This window comes from Lithobates pipiens, unplaced genomic scaffold (assembly GCF_037356315.1).
Source record: "Lithobates pipiens isolate NorthernLeopardFrog02 unplaced genomic scaffold, aLitPip1_a1.2 Scaffold_13, whole genome shotgun sequence".
NCBI classification, from domain to species: Eukaryota; Metazoa; Chordata; class Amphibia; order Anura; family Ranidae; genus Lithobates; species Lithobates pipiens.
In genome coordinates, this window is record NW_027507718.1 from 137078708 (window position 1) to 137104248 (window position 25541).

General features: G+C 44.6%; 1 protein-coding gene across 5 annotated transcripts in view; it reads right to left on the minus strand.

The window, feature by feature from the left end:
- POLRMT (RNA polymerase mitochondrial) overlaps positions 1 to 21181 on the minus strand; it is a 304233-nt gene extending 283052 nt beyond the window's left edge. For 4 of the 5 annotated variants that reach the window (XR_013272200.1, XM_077475625.1, XM_077475628.1 and 1 more), the window contains exon 1: positions 21015 to 21181. Coding sequence is in view for 4 of the 5 variants with exons in the window: in XM_077475625.1 (XP_077331751.1) it covers positions 21015 to 21114 (100 nt within the window). In the remaining variant the exon portion in view is untranslated. Of the gene's footprint in view, positions 1 to 14050; positions 14210 to 21014 lie in introns of all 5 variants that reach the window. The other variant, XM_077475626.1, reaches the window with a different exon arrangement.
- Between the last annotated feature and the right edge of the window lie 4360 nt (positions 21182 to 25541).

Genomic DNA, 25541 nt, shown 5'->3' on the forward strand with positions numbered 1-25541 from the left:
TGGCCGCAATGCCAGGGACGCGCTGCGCAGCGACTTATATAGGGACAAGGGGCGGGGTCATCGGTTGATGTCACATGGGTTGATGTCACATGGTGACCCCGCCCCCTTACGATGTCACAGTCCCGGAGGATGCTGGGACTGTCGCCATGTGACATCAACCCATGTGACAACAACCGATGACCCCGCCCCTTGTCCCTATATAAGTCGCTGCGCAGCGCGTCCCTGGCATTGCGGCCAGAGAGAGCGTCGAGTCAACATCTCCAGGAGAAGAAGAAGAAGAAGAAGAAGAAGAAGAAGAAGAAGAAGAACGGAAGGTGGCGGCGACAGAAGACCGGGCCACCGCCTGTAAAAGAGCTATAAGAAGGCGCGGTGGCCCGGCAGAAGAACCGAAGAGGGGGACAAGACCCCCGAAGTCGGAAGAAGAGGGCGGCGGCGAGGAAGAAAGCCGGGCTCCTCCGCTAGTAAAAGAGCTACAAGAAGATAGCGGAGGAGTCCGGCGAGAAGACCCCCGAAGACGGAAGACCCCCGGAGCTGTGCAATAAACTATTTTATTTTGTGTGTTGTGGTTTTTTTTTGTACTTTTTTTCACAGGTGAATGGGTAGGGGTACATTGTACCCCATACTCATTCACATAGGGTGGGGGGCCGGTATCCAGGGGGGCCCCCTTATTAAAGGGGGCTCCTGGATTCCGATAAGCCCCTCGCCCGCAGACCCCGACAACCAACGGCCAGGGTTGTCGGGAAGAGGCCCTTGTCCTCCTCAACATGGGGACAAGGTGCTTTGGGGTGGGGGGGCCGCGCGGCCCCCCTTCCCCAAGGCACCCCCCATGTTGAGGGCACGCGGCCTGGTACGGCTCAGGAGGGGGGGCCGCACGCTCGTCCCCACCCCCTTTCCTGGCCGGCCGGGTAGCGTGCTCGGATAAGGGTCTGGTATGAATCCGTTTTTTCGGCGTAGGGGGTTCCCCTTAATATTCATACCAGACCTAAGGGCCTGGTATGCTCTCAGAGGGGGGACCCACGCCAAATTTTTTTCATAATTTGGCGTGGAGTTCCCTCTTGAGAGCTCATTCTCTGATTGGCCGCGGCAAAAGTCGCCTGGCCTGGGGCGACTTAAAGTCGTGTTGTAAGTCGCCCCAACTCGTGTTCAGGTTGTGTCCAAGTTGCCTCCAAAAGTCGTGTTGCCCCTGTGTGAACGGACCCTAAATAGAAAACCTTTTTTCTTATCTAAAACACACTGCCACTAACCCTGGCATTAACTGACATGGACACTGACACAAAGTGACACACTGGCACTGATTTTTAGCAGGACTACGACATTGTGGTGGACAGTTCGGACACGTTTGACACTTTTGTTGGAACCATTGGCATTTACATAATGATCCGAGCTAAAAATAGCCACTGATTACTGTATAAATGGCATTGGCATGGAAGGGGTTAACACTAGGGGGCAGTCAAGGGGTTAAATGTGTGTCGTAGTGTTCCTAACAGTGGGGGATGGGACTGCCTGGAGGAGGAGACCAAGCGCTGTTCCTAATCAGTAGGAACAATGGAGCTGTCTCCTCTCTCCTGACAAAAATGGAGATCTGTCCGTTTACATTGACAGATCTTCGTTCAATTAGGCATACGCAGCGGCTCCATCATGGTGTGCCCACCTAGAGCTCTTAATGCGGCCGACGTACCATGACGGTGATTCAAACGGGGGAGCAGTGCAACTGCGGCAGCTGGTCTTTAAGCGGTTATGGACCTTGTTTGTGCACTGGTGCACAGTCATGTTGGAACAGGAAGAGGCCATCCCCAAACTGTTCCCATAAAATTAGGAACATGAAATTGTCCAAAATGTCTTGATATGCTGACTTAAGAGTTCCCTTCACTGGAACTAAGGTGCCAAGCCCAACCCCTGAAAAACAACCACACACCATAATCCCCCCTCCACCAAATGATTTGAACCAGTGCACAAAGCAAGGTCCATAAAGACATGAACGGGTAAGTTTGGGGTGGAGGAATTTGACTGGCCTGCACAGAGTCCTGACCTCAACCCGATAGAACACCTTTGGGATGAATTAGAGCAGAGACTGCGAGCCAGGCCTTCTTATCCAACATCAGTGTCTGACATTACAAATGGGATTCCGTGAGAATGGTCAAACATTCCCATAGACACACTCCTAAACCTTGTGGACAGTCTTCCCAGAAGCGTTGAAGTGGTTATAGCTGCAAAGGGTGGGCCAACTCAATAATGAACCCTACAAACTAAAGCCTCACACAATCAGATTTTCAGACGATTGTTCGCCCGCTTTTTGTTGCATGCTGATCTCATGTCAAAAATAAAAGAGGTTACTCACCATATGAAAATTCTCGTATGACAGAATACAACTTCAGAAGTGATGTAATGTGTTGAATAGCTTTGGATGTATCCTTTCGTTTCTGAGCATGCATAATCTTGCTCTTACGATTTTATTCAAAGAAATATAAGTGGCAGGCAATAATTTTACTATTTTGTGTGCCATATCCAAAATTGTAAACCAAAAAGTTAGGACGTCCCTATTGGTGGACTTTTTAGGCACGTGCAATAGACATCAGATTTATAAAGTACAGAAAGGTTTTTTATTGACAAAAACATTAAGAAATACACATAAAACAAGGAATGCACAAACACTGATGATCAACATACACACCGGTTACTTAAGGTACCCTACGCGTTTCTTAAGTAACCAGCGTGTATGTTGATCATCAATATGTTTGTGCATTCCTTAATATTTTTTTCAATAAAAAAAACTTTCTGTACTTTATAAATCTGATATCTATTGTACGTGCCTAAAAAGTCCACCACTAGGGGCATCCTAACTTTTTGGTTTAAAATTTTATTCAGACAAAAACCGTACCGATTAAAATGAAAAATCGGACATTGCGTTCATGTACCAAAAAAAAAAAAAAAGAATAATAAAAAAAAAAAAAAAAAAAATGTATATAGTCTACACATCCAGCTTTTGTTGAATGAAAAATCAGAATGGGCTGTTGAAAGCACCGCACTAACATACCGAAAATCAGCAGATCGTTCATCGGACGAAATTTTACTTCCAATTTTCGTATTGTGTGCACATGCCTTAACACCCCTTTCACACCAGGGCGTTTTGCAGGCGCTATAGCGTTAGCAATAGCGCCTGCAATCCGCCCTAAAGAAGCTGCACCATTGTGTGTAAAGTGAAAGCCCCGAGGGCTTTCACACTACAGCGGTGCGCTGGCAGGACATCAGAAAAAAGTCCTGGCAGCAGCTTCTTTGGAGCGGTGAAGGAGCGGTGTGTTTACTGCTCCTCCAACGCTGCTCCCCATTGAAATCAATGGGGCAGCGCTGTAATACCGCCGGCAAAACGCCGCTATTGCGGCGTATTGCCGGCGGTTTTAACCCTTTCGCGGCCGCTAGCGGGGGTTAAAAGCACCCCGATAGCGGCCGAAATGTGGCGCAAATCCGGCGGTAAAACACCGCTAAAAATAGCGGCGTTTTACCGCCAACGCAATGGGCGGTGTGGTGTGAAAGGGGTCTAAGATTGGGAAGCCATTAAAGTTCATGTGCGTTTAAAGGCAGGCGTCCCAATACTTTTGTCAATATAGTGTATATGTGGCGCCCAGGTTTAACCACTTGCTTACTGGGCACTTAAACCCCCTTCCTGCCCAGGCCAATTTTCAACGCTGACACTCTTTAGGCCCGTACACACGATTGGACTTTTTGACAACAAACATGCAAATTAGCTATTCAGCTGTGGCGGCGGGCATTCCGCTCGTGTGACGCTTGTGATGACGTCACACGCCGGCGCCCAGCTTAAACACCTGGTGTCCCTATGGAGGAGTTTCCTTGCCGGTTACTGAGTGGTCATTCAGCTCCGGTGATGTCTCTCCTCCCCCCCATTGGTTCACCGCGTGGCGCTGGCGGCATATATATATATCCCTCATTCTGAGCTGGCCGTTCATCGGACCGGTCTCTGTCTGGGGGTACAGCACATCCAATGTATCTTTCTGCTGGTTGTGCTTCGGTGCAGCATCTCGGTATGGGTTTTTCTTTTTGTTTATGCCCTGTCTTTTACTTTCACCTTTTTGCTTTTCCTTTTTTCATTGGTGGTTTTTTATGTCTCCACATTCATACATTTTCACCATTTATTTTCACACTTTACTATTTCCTCACTAATCATTTCATTATTGTATCTTTTTTAATCATCTATTTTTTATTTATTTATTTATTCTTATTTCATACATCACGGTAATTACTCTTTGTGTAGTCACATTGAGTTTACCACACAAATAATTCACTCATATTACACTTTTGTTATGCACCAACACACATAATTAGTATAATATTCTGTTCACAGATACCCCTGTTCCACTGATGACATATCATAACGTCCGGCCATACCAAATTGGCTATCCACATTGCACATTTCCTCTGTTCATTTGATGCTGCACCTCTATATTATGCCGCCTCAGCTCCCGTGTTGGGATGTATAGCCGTGGCCTGCCCTGCGCCGGTCACCATGCGCAGCGTATACGGTTTGGGTTGGTGAGTGTGTTTGGTGAGCCATCTATTGACATATAATATCTGGTATAATTTGTATTTTATATATTGACATATCTTATATACTTTTATAGGAATCTCTGGTACATTTGCTCCTGACGAGTGGAAAAATCCACGAAACGCGTCGAGCTATACTTGATGACACAGTTGTATTCCATATGGATTGATCCCTACCCAGCTTTTATCAACATTTCATGATATGGTCCTTAGATTAGTCAATAGATCTGTATAGGTCCTGTGGGTGCATATGCCAGTTTTGGATCTGTCGCTGTGGCATTTTCTCGCCATAGCAATTATACATTTTTTAGTATTATTTTCTCCTTCTTTATTTATTTATTTATTTATTTGACTTTGATCTTATATCGTTTTGATTATATTATCTTACTCATGATGTTCAGGCCTTATGTGCAGTATAAATGTATATGAAATAAATTATATTCTTTATGATTCTAGATGAATGTCTTCAATTTAATAAATATTTAAATATCATTAATTTACAGTTTGTCTATACTATACAATTGCTTCATCTAAAAGTCCCAAATCCCCTTTACATTTTTTACTGAGTATCGGGATGGAAGCACCATGTTGTGCTTCATTTAAAGTCCCAAACTTCTCTCCCCCCCTCTGTTTTATGCAAATTAGCTGTTTTAAGGCACCATCTGACCGTGTATATACTCCATCGGACAAACTTTTTCGTTTTTCATCAGACAAATGTTGGCTCTGAAAACAGACACATTTTTCAACAACATAAGTCCGATGGAGCAAAGTCAGTTCGTGTTTACAGAAAACCATCAAACTTTACAAACACGCATGCTCAGAACTAGGGCTGAAATAACTAATCGATTAGTCGACAACTAATCAATTATGAAATTAATTACTATTTTCATAATCGATTAATCTTCCAGTAGCATAATGGGGTTATTAAAAAAAAAAAAAAAAAGAGCCCTTTATAGTACAAAAATAGCAAATAATTGCTACTGTAAGGCTAGGTTCACACTGCTGCGATGCGGGAACGATGTGAATCCACTGCGGATTCCCGCATCGCATGTCTCCCGGCGGCAGTTCACACTGCCCTATGCGAACTGCTTTGAGTGTCAGTTAAAAGTTAATGACACCTCCAAATCAGTTCGCATATCGCAGTGCGATCTGCAAACTCGGACACGAATCGGATCGCATGGTGTAAACACCCATGCGATCCGATTCTGCTGCAGACCAAAAAAGGTCCTGTACGAATTTGGGCAGGATGCGATGCGAATTCAGCCATACTATCTGTATGGCTGAAATCGCATCGCACAGAGATCGCATGTGATTTGCACTGCTGTGCGGTGTGAATCACATTTGATCATGGACAGTGTGAACCTAGCCTAGCCTAGTGTGAACCTAGCCTTAATACCACTTTCACAGTTCTACAGTTAACAAAAATTTACCCCTTACAGTAGTGATTATCTGCTTTTTGTTGTAGTATTCGTTTTTTTTTAATCCCATTATGTTACTAAACGTCTTAGATCTGGTTCACATCTATGTGTTTTTTGGTGCTTTTTGCAGAAACGCACTACAGCTCATTTACATGGTTTCCTATGGGACACGTTCAGATCTAGGCTTCTTTCAGCCGCTATGTATTTGGAAACGGTCAGGGATTTTTTTTTTATGCAAAACAATGCTTTCTGGTTCAATGTACTTCAATGGAGAAGCTGCAGAAAATCATTTAATGGGTTTTGCAGCAATTTGTGTTTTTAATCTGCCCAACAACAAATTGGCCAAAAAAAATGCAAAAACACAATTCACAGCAAAATCACATCAAAACGCACAGCAAAAAGCACCGCAGAAACAGATCAAAAGCAAACTGCATACCGAGCCTTATGCTGGTCACACAAATTAATTTTCAGACGAAAAATATCTGTACATTCACTGAATGAAAGAATGTTGTTTTGAAATTTTCACTTGTTTTTAACATTCTATTTTTAAAATGAATGTAATTTCTGAACAAAAACCATATCCACCGTCTGAAAATTCCTTTCACCAAGCAGTTTTCTATTTCCAAATTTTCCCGTCACTGTGGTTGAAAATGATCAATTTGACCCCCACTAACGATTAGAAACTCTTCTTCTTAAAATTAAAAAAAATTTGAGGGAAAATCTCCTCTAATAGTATATACAGTATATCTCTTCTGTCTGTTTTTCTCAGAGTGAATTAGAGATTTTGCTCTCTAACCATATAGTTGGTTATTTATATTTACCACTGCATATAGATATTTAAGAATAAATTGCTTTTTTTTTTTCTAACGTTACATATTAACTAAATTATACACCACACTTTTTGTTGTAAAGGTTATTAACCAAAACAATAATCGGCCAAATAATCAATTATGAAAATATCGTTAGTTGCAGCCCTACTCAGAACCAATGCAAAAGATCAGAAAACAATACAGAAGTTGACCAATTGTGGCGGTAAAGAGCAGATAAACCACGTGATTTGGTGAAAGTTGGCTGAAAAAGTCAGATTGTGTGTATGCTTAACAAGGTTACGGCCAACGCCCTTTGTACAAAAATCCATTGGAAAGTTTGTTTAAAGTTCGATCGTGTGTATGAGGCTTTAGAATGACAATTGCGTGATCATGCTACACTGTACCCAAATTACATTTTTATAATTTTTTTCACACAAATAGAGCTTTCATTTGGGGGCATTTACTTTTTGCTAAACAAGGAAAGAGCGAAAGTTTGGGGGGAAAAAACGTTTTCATAATTTGTTATAAAATTTTGCAAAAAGGTAATTTTTTTTCTTCATTGATGCACACAGATCAGGGTGCACTGATACAGTGAGGGGAAAAAAGTATTTTATCCCCTGCGGATGTTGTACGTTTGCCCACTGACAAAAAAATGATCAGTCTAGAATTTTAATGGTAGGTTTATTTTAATAGGGAGAAACCGAATAACAACAAAAATATCCAAAAAAAACGAATTTCAATAAAGTTATAAATTGATTTGCATTTTAATTAGTAAAATAAGTATTTGATCCCCAATCAATCAGCAAGATTCCTGGCTCCCAGGTGTCTTCTATACAGGTAACAAGCTGAGATCAGGAGCACTCTCTTAAAAGGGGAGTGCTCTTAATCTCAGTTTGTTACCTGTATAAAATACAATATAAATGTGTAAAGGGCGCTCAGAGCTTCAAGATTAAGCAGACAATGTCTATATGAAAACAAGAGACCAATGATGATGGCGATGATGATAATAATAATAATAATGATGTTTCTTCAACACTTAGGGCTGCAACTTACAGATAGAAGCAGTCTCTAAAAAACAAAAGAAGTTAGAATAAGTGTAGAAGTTAAAAACAGTTTATTATCCCCAGCAGGTTTAAAAAAAATTACAAGATCAGGAGATACAGAAAGCATATCATGATAAATTGCAGGTCATTCAACATCAGGAGGGTCCACAGTAAAAGCTCCCAGGGCTGTTCGTATGTTGTCACACAGATTCCAGTCAATTCATCAGCGGAGTATCCAGAACACTAGGTACACCGGCGGAAATGACGCAATTCGAGTCCAAAAGAAAGGAAGTCCCGGAAGTGATATCAGCAGTAAGAGACAGCAGCCAGCCTGGACTGCAAACCGGATGTGGTCATAAGAAAGGGACGCATTTCGTAACTCTATCTGATTCCTTTATCATCCTATGACTACAGAAATAACCATGCATAATTTATACTCTCTGGGCCAGCCGTGGGCGGGAACAAGGACAAAAAAGGGAAATGGGGCATCGCATAGAGCGTTTTTTCTAGGTGATACAAATATTACACCTCACAGAAAAAGATCAATGGAAGATCAATGGAAATAAAATGAAAAATTTAAAGAAAAAGAAAATGGAAATAAAAAATAAATAAAAATGAAGACCTAAATATAAACACATATAGATCTAACTGGACATTAGATTAATTCACCAATCAAGAAAAAAAAACCTTATCATGGAAAGAAGAGATTTAAATAATAAAATTTAAAAGTTTTATATAATTTATAAAAGGGCAGAGGGGAAAAAGACTGAAAAAAAGACCAGAAAAAAATAAAATAAAAAAAAAGTAGTAGTAGAAATACACCAGCAATCAGTCAGATTATGGAATATAGAACATGTAAACAGATATATTGTGTATGAAAAGATATATATCAGTATCTGTGGGCAAGTGTGCTCAGCACACACGGTCACATGCACACATGCCCATAGAGCCTCCGGAGGAGAGAGTAATATATGAGGTCTAAAGTATAGTGCCAATTTCAAAATCCTAATTTAACCATCCAGGGCCAGAACATTTAACGAAAAAATCCAGTACATTTCTCTGTGACAAACCTCCTAAAATGCTTGGCTAGGGGGAGGTCCCTGGGCATTTTCTCAATGACCCAGACCCCAAGGCCATCTGTGGATTTGTCATGATGTTCGAGGCAATGCTTAAGGACTCTATGATTGTCCAATCCACCAGTAATGAAATGGCGATGTTCACCAGAACGCTTACATAATGGCCGAATGGTTCGCCCCACATAAAAAAAGGTCACAAGGGCATGTGAGGCAATAGACCACATGGTCAAAGGAGCAAGTGTGAAAACCCTTAATGTGGTATGTTTTGCCTTTCACACAAAAATCCTTCTGGCCATGCGGCACAAGACGACAGGTTTTGCATAAGGGTTTGCGACATTGGTACATGCCAGAAATGCCTAAAAAGGTAGGAATGGAATAACCCGGGGGGGCTGGGAGGTTTCTCTTTAAGATTGCAGAGTGATACCTCATACCTTGGGGGGCCTTTTTGTACGCAAATTTAGGTTTATTATATAATACAGGAAGAAGATGCTCATCCTAGAGCAATAAATAGCGGCCAGTGTCTCTTCACAATGTTCTCCATCTGCCTGTGGCAGGAATGAAACTGAGTAATAAAGCTTAAAGCGGGATTCCACCCTAAAGTGGAACTTCCGCTGACCGGAACCCTCCCCCCCTCCGGCGTCACAATTGGCACCTTTCAGGGGGGAGGGGGGTGGAGATACCTGTCAAAGACAGGTATTTACACCCACTTCCGGGCATAGACTCCCGTGGGAGTCTACGCCATTTCCTGTCCTGCCGCGCTGTCTGCTGGGACACACACGGGTCTCAGAGACAGCGCGGACAATTCCTATTGCGCTGCGCGACTCGCGCATGCGCAGTAGGGAACCGGGAAGTGAAGCCGATTCGCTTCACTTCCGGATTCCCTCACCTAGAATGGTGGCGGCAGCCGCCACGAGCCGAGTGATCGATCGGCCTCGGCTGCCGGCATCGCTAGAACCCGGGACAGGTGAGTGTCCATTTATTAAAAGTCAGAAGCTGTAGTATTTATAGCTGCTGGCTTTTAATATTTTTTTTGTAGGTGGAATCCCTCTTTAAGTCATTCTTGTTCGTATCACCATGGGAAGGGGGGCGCAATGAAGGGGTTGCACTCTTATATTGAAGATAAGTAGTTTCCACAAGATCAACTGGAAAACCTTTATCGAGGAATTTTTCTTTCAAGGTCTTACTCTGGATGTCATAATCAATTCTAGTGCAATTATTTTTTAGTCTACAAAACTGGCTCTTGGGTATATTGTTGATCCATTGAGGATGATGACAACTATTATAATGAAGCTTGGTAAAATTCTTGGCATGTATTTTGTTGCCAACAGAGAATAGTTCTAGGTCAAGAAAGGCTAACCTTTCTTCATCCATATACGGAGGTGAATTTTAAGCCCATATTGTTGTTGCAGTGCGCAACAAAGTATGACACTATGGATGCATTACCATCCCAAATGATGATCACATCATCTATGTATTGTCCATAGAACACAATGTGGGAGGAGAAAGGATTATTATGCCATATATGCAAAGATTACCAATGCCCCATAGTGAGGTTGGCATATGAGGGTGCAAAATGCACCCCCATAGTTGTCCCATTCACTTTTAGAAAAAAAATCATTATTAAACTTAAATTGTGGGTCAAACAGAAAGAAGTAGCCTCAACAATAAAGGAGACTAGTCTGGGGTTCAACATGGGGTCTTAGCATAAAAAGAATTGTAGTGCATTTAGACCCACATCATGTGGTATGAAGGTATACAATGATTGCACATCTAGGGAGACCCAAAGATAGCTGGGCTCCCAAGAGTAAAAGGACAACAGTTCCAACAAATGGGTACCATTTCTGATGCAAGACTGAAGGGATTGGTGGCTAGAGGAACTGATCGACATAATGTGAAAAACTACCACTTATGCTTCCCATGGCTACGACAATAGGTCGTCCAGGGGGATTTACCAAATCTTTATGCACCTTGGGCAGGTGATAAAAATATGGGGTGAAATGGACATCCTTTACCAGAAATTACGCATCTTGTTGCGTGATAATGTGATCAGTAAGTGCATCCTTAACCTGAGAGGTAGCTTCGAGGGTAAACCAGGGCAACGGGTCCATTTTTAAATCGGATATATGTATTGGCATCTGATAAAAGTCTGGTAGCTTCAGTGGCATAGTCCGCTATTTTGTACAACTATGCCTTCTCCTTTGTCTGCACTTTTTATAACCAAATTAGAATTATTGGTTAAAGCTTTTAGAGCTTTCTTTTTGGAATGTGTAAAGTTGGAAATAGCCTTGTTTTTATTTTTCACTGAATTACACATATCCTGTATTTTTGCATATACAATGCGGTAGAAAGCCTCAATACAAGAGCCCTTAGAATGAGTGGGATAGAACACAGACGTGGAGAAGTAATAAGGTGCTGTGTGTGCAAAATATGATCAGTCTCAGAGTCCTCTAGATGAAAAGGAGGGGTGGGATAGTGGTTGCTCTATTCTGTATCATGATCATATAGTTCCTCCAGAAGAGCCAAACAACCTAACATCAGTGGCAGTATCCTCATATGGAATATCAGTCAGGTGAGAGTTGGCCTTAGGGTTAAATTTAGCAGACTGAATATTGTAAAATCTCTTAAGGGTATCCAGATGTGGGAATTATTCAAATCCTTAAAGAGGAGAAACGGATTAGGCCTCGACAAAGTAATGACAGCTCTTCATTAGTTAAAAGATGGGTAGAGAGATTATAGATTTTTACAGTGCTCTTTTTTCCTGGGGTCTGGGCTTGGATCTGCCCCCTCTGCCTCGGCTACCTCTACTTCGTGCGTGATTTTTTGAGGTTTGGTCCGAGGGAGGTCGAGTACTAAAAAAAGGGACCACAGTAAGGTCAGAGGAATGAGCAGTGTCAGTGGATGTCACAAGAAGAGAATTTGGCTCAAAAGGAAACTGGTAAAACAGGTAATCCTCTATCAACAGAACTAGTAGAGGTGGGTACTATACTATCGGAAATAGAGATATCTTCATTGATACCAATGGACATGGGTAAACATGATGTCAAAGAAGTGACACCAAGACTCGTTCAAGGTCTAGTGTGTACCAATGAAGTAGGGACTATAGGAGTAATCTGTTGTAGAAATGAGGATCCACATTGCGTTTAGGTGATCTGATAGTGAGGGTGAAAGAGTGGTAGTTTTACCTATATTATGTGAGGTAGTGTGTTTAGATGGCATAGAGGGTGATGTATTATGTGTCAGGACTGTTGGCCGGTGGACTACAGTAGCATACTTCCCCCCCCAACCGAGGGTTTCAAGAGGCTCAGTCTCAGAAATTTAATGAAAAAATCCAGTACATGTTCTGGCCCTTGGAGGGTTAAACGAGGATTTTGAAATTAGCACTATACTTTAGACCTCATATATTACTCTCTCCTCCGGAGGCTCTATGGGCATGTGTGCATGTGACCGTGTGTGCTGAGCACACTTGCCCACAGATGCTGATATACATCTTTTCATACACAATATATCTGTTTACATGTTCTATATTCCATAATCTGACTGATTGCTGCTGGTGTATTTCTACTACTTTTTATTATATATAGTTTTTTTTTTTTGTCTGGCAGTCTTTTTCCCCTCTGCCCTTTTATAAATTATATAAAACTTTTAAATTTTAAATTTTATTATTTAAATCTTTTCTTTCCATGATAAGGTTTTTTTTCTTGATTGGTGAATTAATCTAATGTCCAGTTAGATCTATATGTGTTTATATTTAGGTCTTCATTTTTATTTATTATTTTTTATTTAAAAAAAATATATTTGTATTACCTAGAAAGAACGCTCTAGGTCAGTGATGGCGAACCTTGGCACCCCAGATGTTTTAGAACTACATTTCCCATGATGCTCATGTACTCTGCAGTGTAGTTGAGCATCATGGGAAATGTAGTTCCAAAACATCTGGAGTGCCGAGGTTCGCCATCACTGCTCTAGGTCTATGCGATTCCCCATTTCCCTTTTTTTTCCTTGTTCCCCCACCTTCGGCCAGCCCAGAGAGTATAAATTATGCATGGTTATATCTGTAGTCATAAGTTGATAAAGGTCTTTTAGACTCTGATTGCGTCATTACCACCAGTGTCCCAGAGTTCTGGATACTCCGCTGATGAATTGACTGGAATCTGTGTGACAACATATGAACAGTCCTGGGAGCTTTTACTGTGTACTAGGGGTGCAACGGATCGTCACCAATCCGTGATCCGAATGGGTCACCCCATTCGAATCGGCACACGCAGCGATCCGCAGAGAGCTCCACGGTCTCGGCCTTAGGATAGGCCACGGCTTCGACCTAGTTCCCGGAGCGGCACCCATCTTGGTGTACCCATCGGCGTTTACAATGTGATCGCTCCGTCAAATGACGGAGCGATCACTTGTAAACAGACCGGCATCATGATGACGCCAGTTCCTCTCTCCACCCTCTGTGTACAGATCTGTACAGTGGAGGGGAGAGATCGGATGGCAGCAGCGCTGTGGGCTGCATCTGTAGTGCCTACAGCACTGCTCCGTGACAATTGCAGTCACAGCCATCCCTCCATACCCTGCCAATACCCAGCCATACTCAGCGATACCCAGCCATGCTCAGCCAATATTACAGTGGTGGAGATGGCATGGATATTACAGTGGGGACTATATGGTGGTGGAATTTTCACAGATTTTTTTCAAATTCAATTATTATTTGCTGATCCGAAAAATTATCCAATCCGTGAGTTTTTTGATCCGTTGCACCCCTACTGTGTACCCTCCTGATATTGAATGAACTGCAATTTATCATGATATGCCTTCTGTATCCCCTGATCTTGTAAGTGTTTTTAATCCCACTGGGGATATTAAAATGTTTTTAACTTCTACACTTTTGTAGAACCTTGCGTTACCTGTATAAAAGACTTGTCCACAGAAGCAATCAGATACCAATCTCTGCACCATGGCCAAGACAAAAGAGCTGTCCAAGGCTGTCAGGGACAAGACTGTAGACCTACACAAGGCTGGAATAGGCTACAAGACCATCGCCAAGCAGCTTGGTGAGAGGGTGACAACAGCTGGTGTGATTATTCACAAATGGAAGAAACAGAAAATAATTGACAATCTCCCTTGGTCTGAGGCTCTATGCAAGATCTCACCTTGTGGAGTTTCAATGATCAACGGTGAGGAATCAGCCCAGAACATGGGAGAATCTTGTCAATGATCGCAAGGCAGCTGGGCCCATAGTCGTCAAGAAAACGTCTGGTAACACACAACGCCATGAAGGACTGAAATTCTGCAATGCCCGCAAGGTCCCCCTGCTCAAGAAAGCACATGTAAAGGCCAATCTGAAGTTTGCTAATGAACATCTGAAAGATTCAGAGGAGAACTGTGTGAAAGTGTTGTGGTCAGATGAGACCAAAATCAAGCTCTTTGTCATCAACTCAACAAGTTTGGAGGAGGAGGAATGCTGCCCATGACCCCAAGAACACCATCCCCATCGTCAAACATGGAGATAGAAACATTACGCTTTGGGGGCGTTTTTCTGCCAAGGGGACAGGACAACTTCACAACATCAAAGGGACGATGGACGGAGCCATGTACCATCAAATCTTGGGTTTTAGAGAATATGTGGGTGGAGATGAAGGTTCGAGTTACCAAACATCAACCTTGAAACATTAATGGCTTAGAGAGGATCTGCAAAGAGGAGTTAGATAAAATCCCTCCTGAGATGTGTGCAAACCTGGTGGCCAACTACAAGAAACATCTGACCTCTGATTGCCAACAAGGGTTTTTGCCACCAAGTACTAAGTCATGCTTTGCGAAGGGGTCAAATGCTTATTTCACTCATTAAAATGTAAATCAATTTATAACAACTTTTTTGAAATGCATTTTTCTGGATATTTTTGTTGTTATTCTGCCTCCCACTGTTAAAATAAACCTACCATTAAAATGATAGACTAATCATTTCTTTGTCAGTGGGCAAACATACAAAATCAGCAGGGGGTCAAATACTTTTTCCCCTCACTGTATAGAGTTGTTGCGGGATATAGGTGATAATGCATGTTTGTTTTGTCATACCTCATGCTGTGATGTGTTATAACTTGTCGGAATACACTGCACATATAGGCATCACATCCTTGTTTTTGATCCACTTGACCTCTGGAAGATTTACCCACTTCACGACCAGGCCATTTTTTGCAATACGGCACTACGTTATTTTAATTAACAATTGTGTGGTCATGCAATGCTGTACCCAAATAAAACGTACGTCCTTTTTCCTCACAAATAGAGCTTTCTTTTGGTGGTATTTGATCACCAATGCTTTCATTTTTTGTGTTATTAACAATTGTGAAAATATATATATTGTTTACTCCAAAACCTATCCAATAATTTTTTATTTTTTTTTATATATAATTTTTTCAAAAATGTAGGCCAATATGTATTCCTCTACATATTTTTGGTAAAAAAAAAAAATCCTAAATGTTAGTGTCTACAAACTATGGGATATTTTTATTTATTTTTTACTAGTAATGGAAGTGATCAGCAACTTATAGCGGGACTGCAATATTGCGGCAAACATTCGGAAACTTTTTGGGGATCGGTGACACTAATACAGTGAACAGTGCTATAAATATGCACTGTCACTGTACTAATGACACTGGCTGGGAAGGGGTTAAACATCTAGGACGATCAAAGGGTTAACTGTGTGTCTAGCCAGTGTTTTACTATACTGTGTGAGCTGCTTTCACTACCACAAACTCTATCCCTTCCCTCTTGTCAGAATGGGGATCTGCCTTGTTTACATAGGCAGATTGCAGTTCTGTACCTCTGCCTGACAAATGGTGGGTGCCGGAGGACATAGAGTACCCTGCAGCTGCCGATCGGCTTCAGCTGTGTGTAATCACAAAGGAAGCGAGCCGCCGGTGGTGCACATGCACGCCCCCTACACGGAAGTGTCTCACACACACATATACATATATATATTTTGGCACGCAGCTGCCGCCCTGTACCAGTAAAAAGTAGTTGTAAAGGCAGAAGTTTTTTTACCTTTATGCATTAAGATAAAAAAAAAAACTTCTGTGTGCAGCAGCCCCCCTTATACTTTCCTGAGGTCCATCTAAATCCACAAGATTTGCACAAGAGACTGTCCGGGACTCACCTCCTCACTGGCTGAGACAGCAGCGCAGTACCATTGGCTTCCAATCCTGTCAATTGTCAATGAAAGTCAGTGAGCCAATGAGGAGATAGGGGCAGGGCTCCGTGTCTGAATGGACACAGGAAGCTGCAGCTCAGGTCCCCCCCATAGCAAGCTGTTTGCTGTGGGGGTGTAGTGTCACAGTTTGATGCCTATCACAGGATGGTGCGGAAGTGACGTTGTTGCGTACTGCGCATGCGCGATGCGCTCCAAACGCTCGCGCCGTGCGTTCCAACATAGTTTCGGCAATACAGTTCAGCGAAACCATCACATAATGTTACGGAAGTGAAGTTACACACAACACAAACACTGGGCCGTTCGTTACAACACTAATACTTCCCTTGTTACCTAGTAGGTTTTGCATTGCTGGGACTTGTAGTGCCTATCCTGAGCTACATGCTTCAATGTTCAGTGTCCTCATCCCTATCCCCATGCTTCAATGTTCAGTGTCCATCCTTATCCCCGTGCTTCAATGTTCAGTGTCCTCATCCTTATCCCCGAGCTTCAATGTTCAGTGTCCATCCTTATCCCCGTGCTTCAATGTTCAGTGTCCTCATCCCTATCCGCGAGCTTCAATGTTCAGTGTCCTCATCCTTATCCCTGTGCTTCAATGTTCAGTGTCCTCATCCCTATCCCCATGCTTCAATGTTCAGTGTCCTCATCCCTATCCGCGAGCTTCAATGTTCAGTGTCCTCATCCTTATCCCTGTGCTTCAATGTTCAGTGTCCTCATCCCTACCCCCCTGCTTCAATGTTCAGTGTCCTCATCCCTATCCCCCTGCTTCAATGTTCAGTGTCCTCATCCTTATCCCCGAGCTTCAATGTTCAGTGTCCTCATCCCTATCCCCCTGCTTCAATGTTCAGTGTCCTCATCCCTATCCGCGAGCTTCAATGTTCAGTGTCCTCATCCTTATCCCCCTGCTTCAATGTTCAGGGTCCTCATCCTTATCCCCGAGCTTCAATGTTCAGTGTCCTCATCCCTATCCCCCTGCTTCAATGTTCAGTGTCCTCATCCCTATCCGCGAGCTTCAATGTTCAGTGTCCTCATCCTTATCCCCCTGCTTCAATGTTCAGGGTCCTCATCCTTATCCCCGAGCTTCAATGTTCAGTGTCCTCATCCCTATCCCCCTGCTTCAATGTTCAGTGTCCTCATCCCTATCCGCGAGCTTCAATGTTCAGTGTCCTCATCCTTATCCCCCTGCTTCAATGTTCAGGGTCCTCATCCTTATCCCCGAGCTTCAATGTTCAGTGTCCTCATCCCTATCCCCCTGCTTCAATGTTCAGTGTCCTCATCCCTATCCGCGAGCTTCAATGTTCAGTGTCCTCATCCCTATCCGCGAGCTTCAATGTTCAGTGTCCTCATCCTTATCCCCGAGCTTCAATGTTCAGTGTCCTCATCCCTATCCCCCTGCTTCAATGTTCAGTGTCCTCATCCCTATCCGCGAGCTTCAATGTTCAGTGTCCTCATCCTTATCCCCCTGCTTCGATGAGGACACTGAACATCGAAGCATGGGGATAAGGATGAGGACACTGAACATTGAAGCTTGCGGATAGGGATGAGGACACTGAACATTGAAGCACAGGGATAAGGATGGACACTGAACATTGAAGCTCGGGGATAGGGATGAGGACACTGAACATTGAAGCAGGGGGATAGGGATGAGGACACTGAACATTGAAGCTCAGGGATAAGGATGAGGACACTGAACATTGAAGCACAGGGATAAGGATGAGGACACTGAACATTTAAAGCTTGCGGATAGGGATGAGGACACTGAACATTGAAGCACAGGGATAAGGATGAGGACACTGAACATTGAAGCTTGCGGATCGGGATGAGGACACTGAACATTGAAGCATGGGGATAGGGATGAGGACACTGAACATTGAAGCACAGGGATAAGGATGAGGACACTGAACATTGAAGCTCGCGGATAGGGATGAGGACACTGAACATTGAAGCATGGGGATAGGGATGAGGACACTGAACATTGAAGCACAGGGATAAGGATGAGGACACTGAACATTGAAGCTCGCGGATAGGGATGAGGACACTGAACATTGAAGCATGGGGATAGGGATGAGGACACTGAACATTGAAGCACAGGGATAAGGATGAGGACACTGAACATTGAAGCTCGCGGATAGGGATGAGGACACTGAACATTGAAGCATGGGGATAGGGATGAGGACACTGAACATTGAAGCACAGGGATAAGGATGAGGACACTGAACATTGAAGCTCGCGGATAGGGATGAGGACACTGAACATTGAAGCATGGGGATAGGGATGAGGACACTGAACATTGAAGCACAGGGATAAGGATGAGGACACTGAACATTGAAGCTCGCGGATAGGGATGAGGACACTGAACATTGAAGCATGGGGATAGGGATGAGGACACTGAACATTGAAGCACAGGGATAAGGATGAGGACACTGAACATTGAAGCTCGCGGATAGGGATGAGGACACTGAACATTGAAGCATGGGGATAGGGATGAGGACACTGAACATTGAAGCACAGGGATAAGGATGAGGACACTGAACATTGAAGCTCGCGGATAGGGATGAGGACACTGAACATTGAAGCATGGGGATAGGGATGAGGACACTGAACATTGAAGCACAGGGATAGGGATGAGGACACTGAACATTGAAGCACAGGGATAAGGATGAGGACACTGAACATTGAAGCTCGCGGATAGGGATGAGGACACTGAACATTGAAGCATGGGGATAGGGATGAGGACACTGAACATTGAAGCACAGGGATAAGGATGAGGACACTGAACATTGAAGCTCACGGATAGGGATGAGGACACTGAACATTGAAGCACGGGGATAAGGATGGACACTGAACATTGAAGCTCGGGGATAAGGATGAGGACACTGAACATTGAAGCACGGGGATAAGGATGGACACTGAACATTGAAGCATGGGGATAGGGATGAGGACACTGAACATTGAAGCATGTAGCTCAGGATAGGCACTACAAGTCCCAGCAATGCAAAACCTACTAGGTAACAAGGGAAGTATTAGTGTTGTAACGAACGGCCCAGTGTTTGTGTTGTGTGTAACTTCACTTCCGTAACATTATGTGATGGTTTCGCTGAACTGTATTGCCGAAACTATGTTGGAACGCACGGCGCAAGTGTTTGGAACGCATCGCGCATGCGCAGTACGCAACAACGTCACTTCCGCACCATCCTGTGATAGGCATCAAACTGTGACACTACAGGGGCACTCAAGAGGGAGAGGCCAGGAGCTCCAGCCAGGGACCCAAGAAGAGGAGGATCCAGGCTGGACGTGACATGTTTGTTGTTTTTAATGAAAAAAAAAAACACTTTAATATCACAAAGGAAGTGAGCCACTGGTGGTGCACGCCCCATACCCAGAAGTGTCTGGTTCACAAACTGAAAACATGACCTGTTGGGGCGCCTTGAGTACTGGAGTTGAGAAACACTGATCTATATCCAGCAATGTTGCAGAAGATACTCGGCTGTCCGGTACTCCCCTCCTGATTGGCTGAGACAGCAGCATGGTGCCATTGGCTCCCGATGCTGTCAAAGTCAGTGAGCCAATGAGGAGAGAGGGGGCTGGTTCCGTGTCTGAATGGACACAGGGAGCTGCAGCTTGGGTGCCCCCATAGCAAGCTGCTTGCTGTGGGGGCAATCAGCTCCAGCGAGGGACCTGATAAGAGGAGGATCCAGGCTACCCTGTGCAAAACCCCTGCACATGTTTGTTATTTTTAAGGAAAAAAAAAAGACTTTAGTATCATAAAGGTAGTGAGCCGCTGGTCACCTGCACGCTCCCTCCTCAGAAGTGTCGGATCATATATCTATCACACACACACATGATCCGGCACACAGCTGTTGCCATGTAGCAGTAAAACTTCTATAGGGTGGACTTAAAGTGGTTGTAAGGGCAGACAGTTTTATATCAAGCATCATTAAATAGCAGACCGTGGTTCAACCCACAGCCATCCCCGCTGCCATTCTCAGAGCCGGTGTTCTATCGAATAGTGCCCTCTGGTAAAAATGCCTACGCCTGGCTGCGCATGGGCAGTACGCAACAGCTGACGGCGTGAAGACACACTCGCAGATCGTAGAAGGCAGTATTCGATGATCTAAGCGCCGAGGAAGAATGTAATTGGCAGTCTTCCTCACGGTTGTGGGGGTGTGTTAAAGAGCAGGTTTTGTGTGTTTTAACCCGCCCTTAGACACAGTCAAAACATGCGGTTTATCACACTGAACCCGGCATTCAGACAGACAGAAAACACGCAGCGAGAGAGAATCTGACAAGTGCTCCCTCTGCTTTTTGAATAGCGTCGGAAACTGCCTCCAACGATGCGCGCATGCGCTGTGTTCACGTGATTTGTTGATCAGCTGGCGTGACATTTGTTACCGTGCATACCCATCAGAGGCATTTTTCAACGGGGCATTTCTCGATAGAACACCGGCAGATGGAGGCAGGGCAGCTCTGGGCAGAGGGTGGGGGCTCTACGCGTTAACAAGCAGGTGATTGGTTGTGAGGATGCATGGCGGTCATCGCACAAACATGCGATTCCGACCTCTGCTGGAACAATATTTTACTGACTGGCCCTCCGTATATTTGAATACAATACCCCGGTTTTACATCTTAATGCATTCTATGCAAATCATTTCATTTCTTATCCTGTGCTCTTAGTTGAATCAGTTGTCAATAAAGTTGCGTGTGCTCCAAAGGTGTCAGCTTACTTGTGTACCTAGAGTGCGCACACACACACCTAATAGAAGATGCACATCATTCAGCTCAAGGGCACTAGAGGACGAATGTCTGTAGGGGGCAATGAGGAGAAATGTGAGAGCAGCGTGTCCCCCATATTCTGTATGAAGGTGATGAGGAGCCCACGTGTCTGTACCGGAAGTGTGATTACTCCTCACCTGTGTCTAGGAGCCGCCTGCAGTGCACACACATCCCCGGGCCGCGTGCCACCTGTTCCCGGAGAACCCGAGACAACACAGCCAGCCTCAGCCCCAACATTCCCCGTGCCAGGCTAGATAGTACTTCCGAGAAGGCGAAAGGACCTTCGTGACGTCACGGCCACATGACCAGCCGGGTGGGGAGGAGCAGGGCTGACTCGTGTGTGTAAACAAGACTTTAATGTTGGGGAAAAAGAAGTTTTACCCAGGGAAATATGGAAAGTGACGCTGCTGTGCTGAAGGGGTTTGGAAGTATATAACGGCGGTCACTACTGAGCCAGCCTGCTTGATATCTGTTTGGTACCTTCAGAGTCACAGACTACAAATGGCAGAGAATGGTCCTTTTATAGGGTGACCAGATGTCCACGGACCAAGTCTGTCCCCGGTTTTGACTTCAACAGGAGCTGGGGCAACTTTCAAAGAATCTGAATTACACACCCCCATTCCTACTAGCTTAGGGGGGTGTATTTTTCCATTATCTGTGTCCCTTACTGATCGGGGCGGATTGACTATTTCTTCAGTTTCTGGCACATGCCCATTCAGCTCTGCTCACGTGTTCTGCCTTGGCTCAAATCCCGGCCAGCCATCTACCTGATTATCTCCTTGCCTTCCCCGGCAGTCATTTTCCTCCGCTCCCCACCCAGTAGTAGCCAGGGCCCGAGAGTGAGACCTGAGAGGCTGTGAGGCAGGTGGCGGTGGCAGCTATGGGCAGAGAAAGGCAGCTGAGCTCAGCTGATGATGTCCAGCAGCACGAATAAAGGGGAAGCAGATCCAATCATGGGGCTGCCAGTGCCTTTAACGCTTCAACACAGGTGTACTTTGGGGGTGTCTGAATAGACTACATTGCACTGTCTGTCTCTCTGGCATAATGGATGATATCAGAACTCACAGGCAGCAGGCACTTATTCATCAGAAGTTAACAAAATCAGCACCCAGTAGCCATGTTATGTGACACACTGTGACAGAGCCATGATCGAGTGCCTGTTGCCTGTGAGTTATCACGATGCTGATAATCTTAACCAGTTGCCAATTGCCTGATAGCGGGGTCACGCTGTGCAGGATTGCTTATATACGTTATCCTGCATTTCTGGGTGTCAGAGCCAATCGGCGGATCTGGCGGACTCACCTAGTGGTCTGCCTATGTAAACAAGGCAGTTCGCCATTCTGTCAGCATGGTAGACATTGTACTTGCTTTGCAGGAACACAGGGTCCATGTCTTCCATACTGACAGAATGGCGAACTGCCTTGTAAAAACACCTCCCCCCACAGTTAGGCACACATTTAACCCATTGATTGCCCTAGATGTTATCCCCTTCCCAGCCAGTGTCATTAGTACAGTGGCAGTACATATTTTTAGCATTGATCACTGTATTAATGTCACTGGTTTCCGCAAAGTGTCACTTAGTGTCTGATTTGTTCACCGCAATATCACAGTCCTGCTATGAGTGATTTACTAGTAAAAAATAAATAAATATGTCCCCAGATTTCATTTTAAAAATCTGGTCACCTTATCCTTTTAGTGTGTTTGCAGACCTGCAGAAAAAACACTACAGTTCATGTAACCTTATTTCCTATGGGTCCAATTCCCATCTATACACTTCCCTGCAATGTGTTTTTTTTTTTTTTCTTTTTTTTTTTTTTTTTTTTTTTACACAGAGCACAGTGTGTTTTGGGCTCCACAGACTTCAATGGAATTGCATGAAAAAAAGCGTGGACATGCGTTTTTGGTGCATTATCCTGCATTAGGCCTGATTTCCCACCTATGCATTTTTAGTGCTTTTTGCATTTTGCACATTTGCACTACAGTCCATTTAACCACTTCAATACAGGGCACTTACACACCTTCCTGTCCAGACCAATTTTCAGCGCTGTCACACTTTGAATGACAATTGTGCGGTCAAACGCTGTACCCAAACTAAATTTTTACCATTTTGTTCCCACTAATAGAGCTTTCTTTTGGTGGTATTTTATCACCTCTGGGATTTATATTTTCTGCTAAACAAAAAAAAAAGACCAAAAATGTTGAAAAAAAAAAGTTTTTTGTTTCTGTTACAAAACTTTGTAAATAAGTAAGTTTTCTCCTTCACTGATGGGGCTGCACTGACAGGTACTGATGAAGAGGCACTAATATGCGGCACTTATGGGTACACATAGGGGGCACTGATAGGTGCTACTGATGGATGCCAAACAATGCCTGCCAATCAGTGATGCCCATTGTGGGCACTGATTGGCATTCCTGGTGGTCCAGTGTGGGCATCCTCGGGGGGGCTGCGCTGATAATCAATCAGCACAGACCCCCCTCCTGTCAGAGGAGCAGCCGATCGGCTCTCCTGTACTCGCGTCTGACAGACGCGAGTGAGGAAAAGCTGATCAATGGCTCTTCCTGTTTACACTGTGATCAGCTGTGATTGGACACAGCTGATCACATGGTAAAGAGTCTCCATCAGAGACTCTTTACCTAGATTGGTGTTGCAGTGTGTCAGACTGACACACCGCAACAATAAATGCCACAATGTGTGCCCCTGGGGGCGCACAGCGGCTTGATATCCTGGCGACATCATGTGACGTTCAGTCAGGATATCAAAACCACTTTGCCGCCGTCATTTTGCTATATGGCGGGCGGAAAGTTGTTAACATGGTTTCCTGTGGAACACGTTCTGTAGTGCAAATCTGTAAAATGCAAAAAGCACTAAAAATGCATTAGTGTGAATCAGGCCTGACAATAGACCCTTCCTCCTAGCAACATCAACACTTCCCAAAAAATGCAAGACACATTAAGGCCTGAAGAGTGTGATCCCTCGCACTACCAAGTAAATAAACAATTTAAATAATGATAAATGAAACTGCTGCTAAATTTAGTGTACATGGTGCACATAAATAAATGTAGCACTAACCCCCGAAGGAGCTGCTGGTTTTATTCGGGCTTACCATTACCTCACCTTCTCACCTCTTCGTCTTAGAGGGGTCCCGTGGAAAGTAGCCCAAATGATAAATCCGACACTTAGTCCTTTTTGAAGATTTATTTAGGAATAACACCAGAGAAAGACAAAAGACACAGTCCTTCAATAGAGGGTTAGAGGATAAACGGGAGTTCAGGCACCTAGTAATTGCGGGTTAGAGGTATCAGTCAGATCCAGAGGACAAACAGCTCCACAGACTGGATCCAGCAGTGACCGGATAGTGCCCCTCTCACTTGACCTAGCAGCCGATGAAATGCCAAACAAAGTCTCTGCCACAGACTTGTCAATTGAACTTAGTGGTTTTGAGCGTTTTAGGAAAAACTACCATACAGTACCAGATTCTTTCAGCCCTCCCGGCGATACTGTAAGGATATTGATCCGGGTTGCGTCCTTCAACTGAGTTTCCAGGCTCCTCCAGAGATACCAGCCTTGCGCTTGGTCCTCCACCTGAGAAGTCCTCCCATGGATTCTCCAGTTCTCTTGGCTTCTCCCCGCAGGCGACACAGCACAGGACCACCCATGAATCAGTAGGCCCCAAGACGATCCTGGGCCTACACTCTCAGTTGCGAGGCCTCAGGCCAGCCGGCCCAAGGCGCAGATCCATGCGACACAGACCCCAGGCCAGGATGGTCATGGGGTCGGGATAGCGGACAGACAGCCAAAACCCCAAAAAATGGTGTCAGTACCTTAAATACCCTCTCCCAGAATGCACAGCAGGGAAGCCACACCCATTGAACTATTTCCGAGCAAGAGGTGGCATTCAATACATCCAGCATGCTGCTCTTCTACACTCACCGACGGTGACAGCAACACCTACAATAAAGTGGGAATCAGTGCAACCCAGAAACCAGAACTTTTAGAGAAATTAGTCTGAGCTAAACTACAGCTTCAGACAATTAACCACTTAAGGACCGCCGTATTGCCATTGTACGTCATCACAATGGCACAGGCAGGCACAAGCACGTAGATGTACGTGCCTGCCTTCCAGCGGGTGGGGGGTCCGATCGGACCCCCTCCCGCTGGATACGGTGGTCCGTTTCCCTCCAGGAGCGATCCGTGATGAGGGGATGGCCGTTGGTTTCTGGCCACCCCCTCTGGATCGCTCCTGACCAATGACGAACTTCCTCCCACTGTGTATTGTTTACACAGGAAGGAGGAAGTGATGTCATTCTCCTCGGGGCGGTCTTTTTGACCGGACTACGAGGAGAAGACTAAGGCTGGGTTCACACTGCTGCGGGGGGAGATCCGGATGTGATTCGCACCGCAAATCACATCCGATCTCCGTAGCGATGCGAGTTCAGCCATACAGATAGTATGGCTGAATTCGCATCGCTCCCGCAGCAAACTCGCACGGGACCCTTTTTTTGGTCCGCAACAGAATCGGATCGCATGGGGGTTCACACCATGCGATCCGATTCCTGTGCGAGTCGGCAGATCGCACTGCGATATGCGGACGGATCTGGGGGTGTCATTAACATATCATTGACACTCCCAGCCGTCCGCATAGGGCAGTGTGAACTGCCGGCGG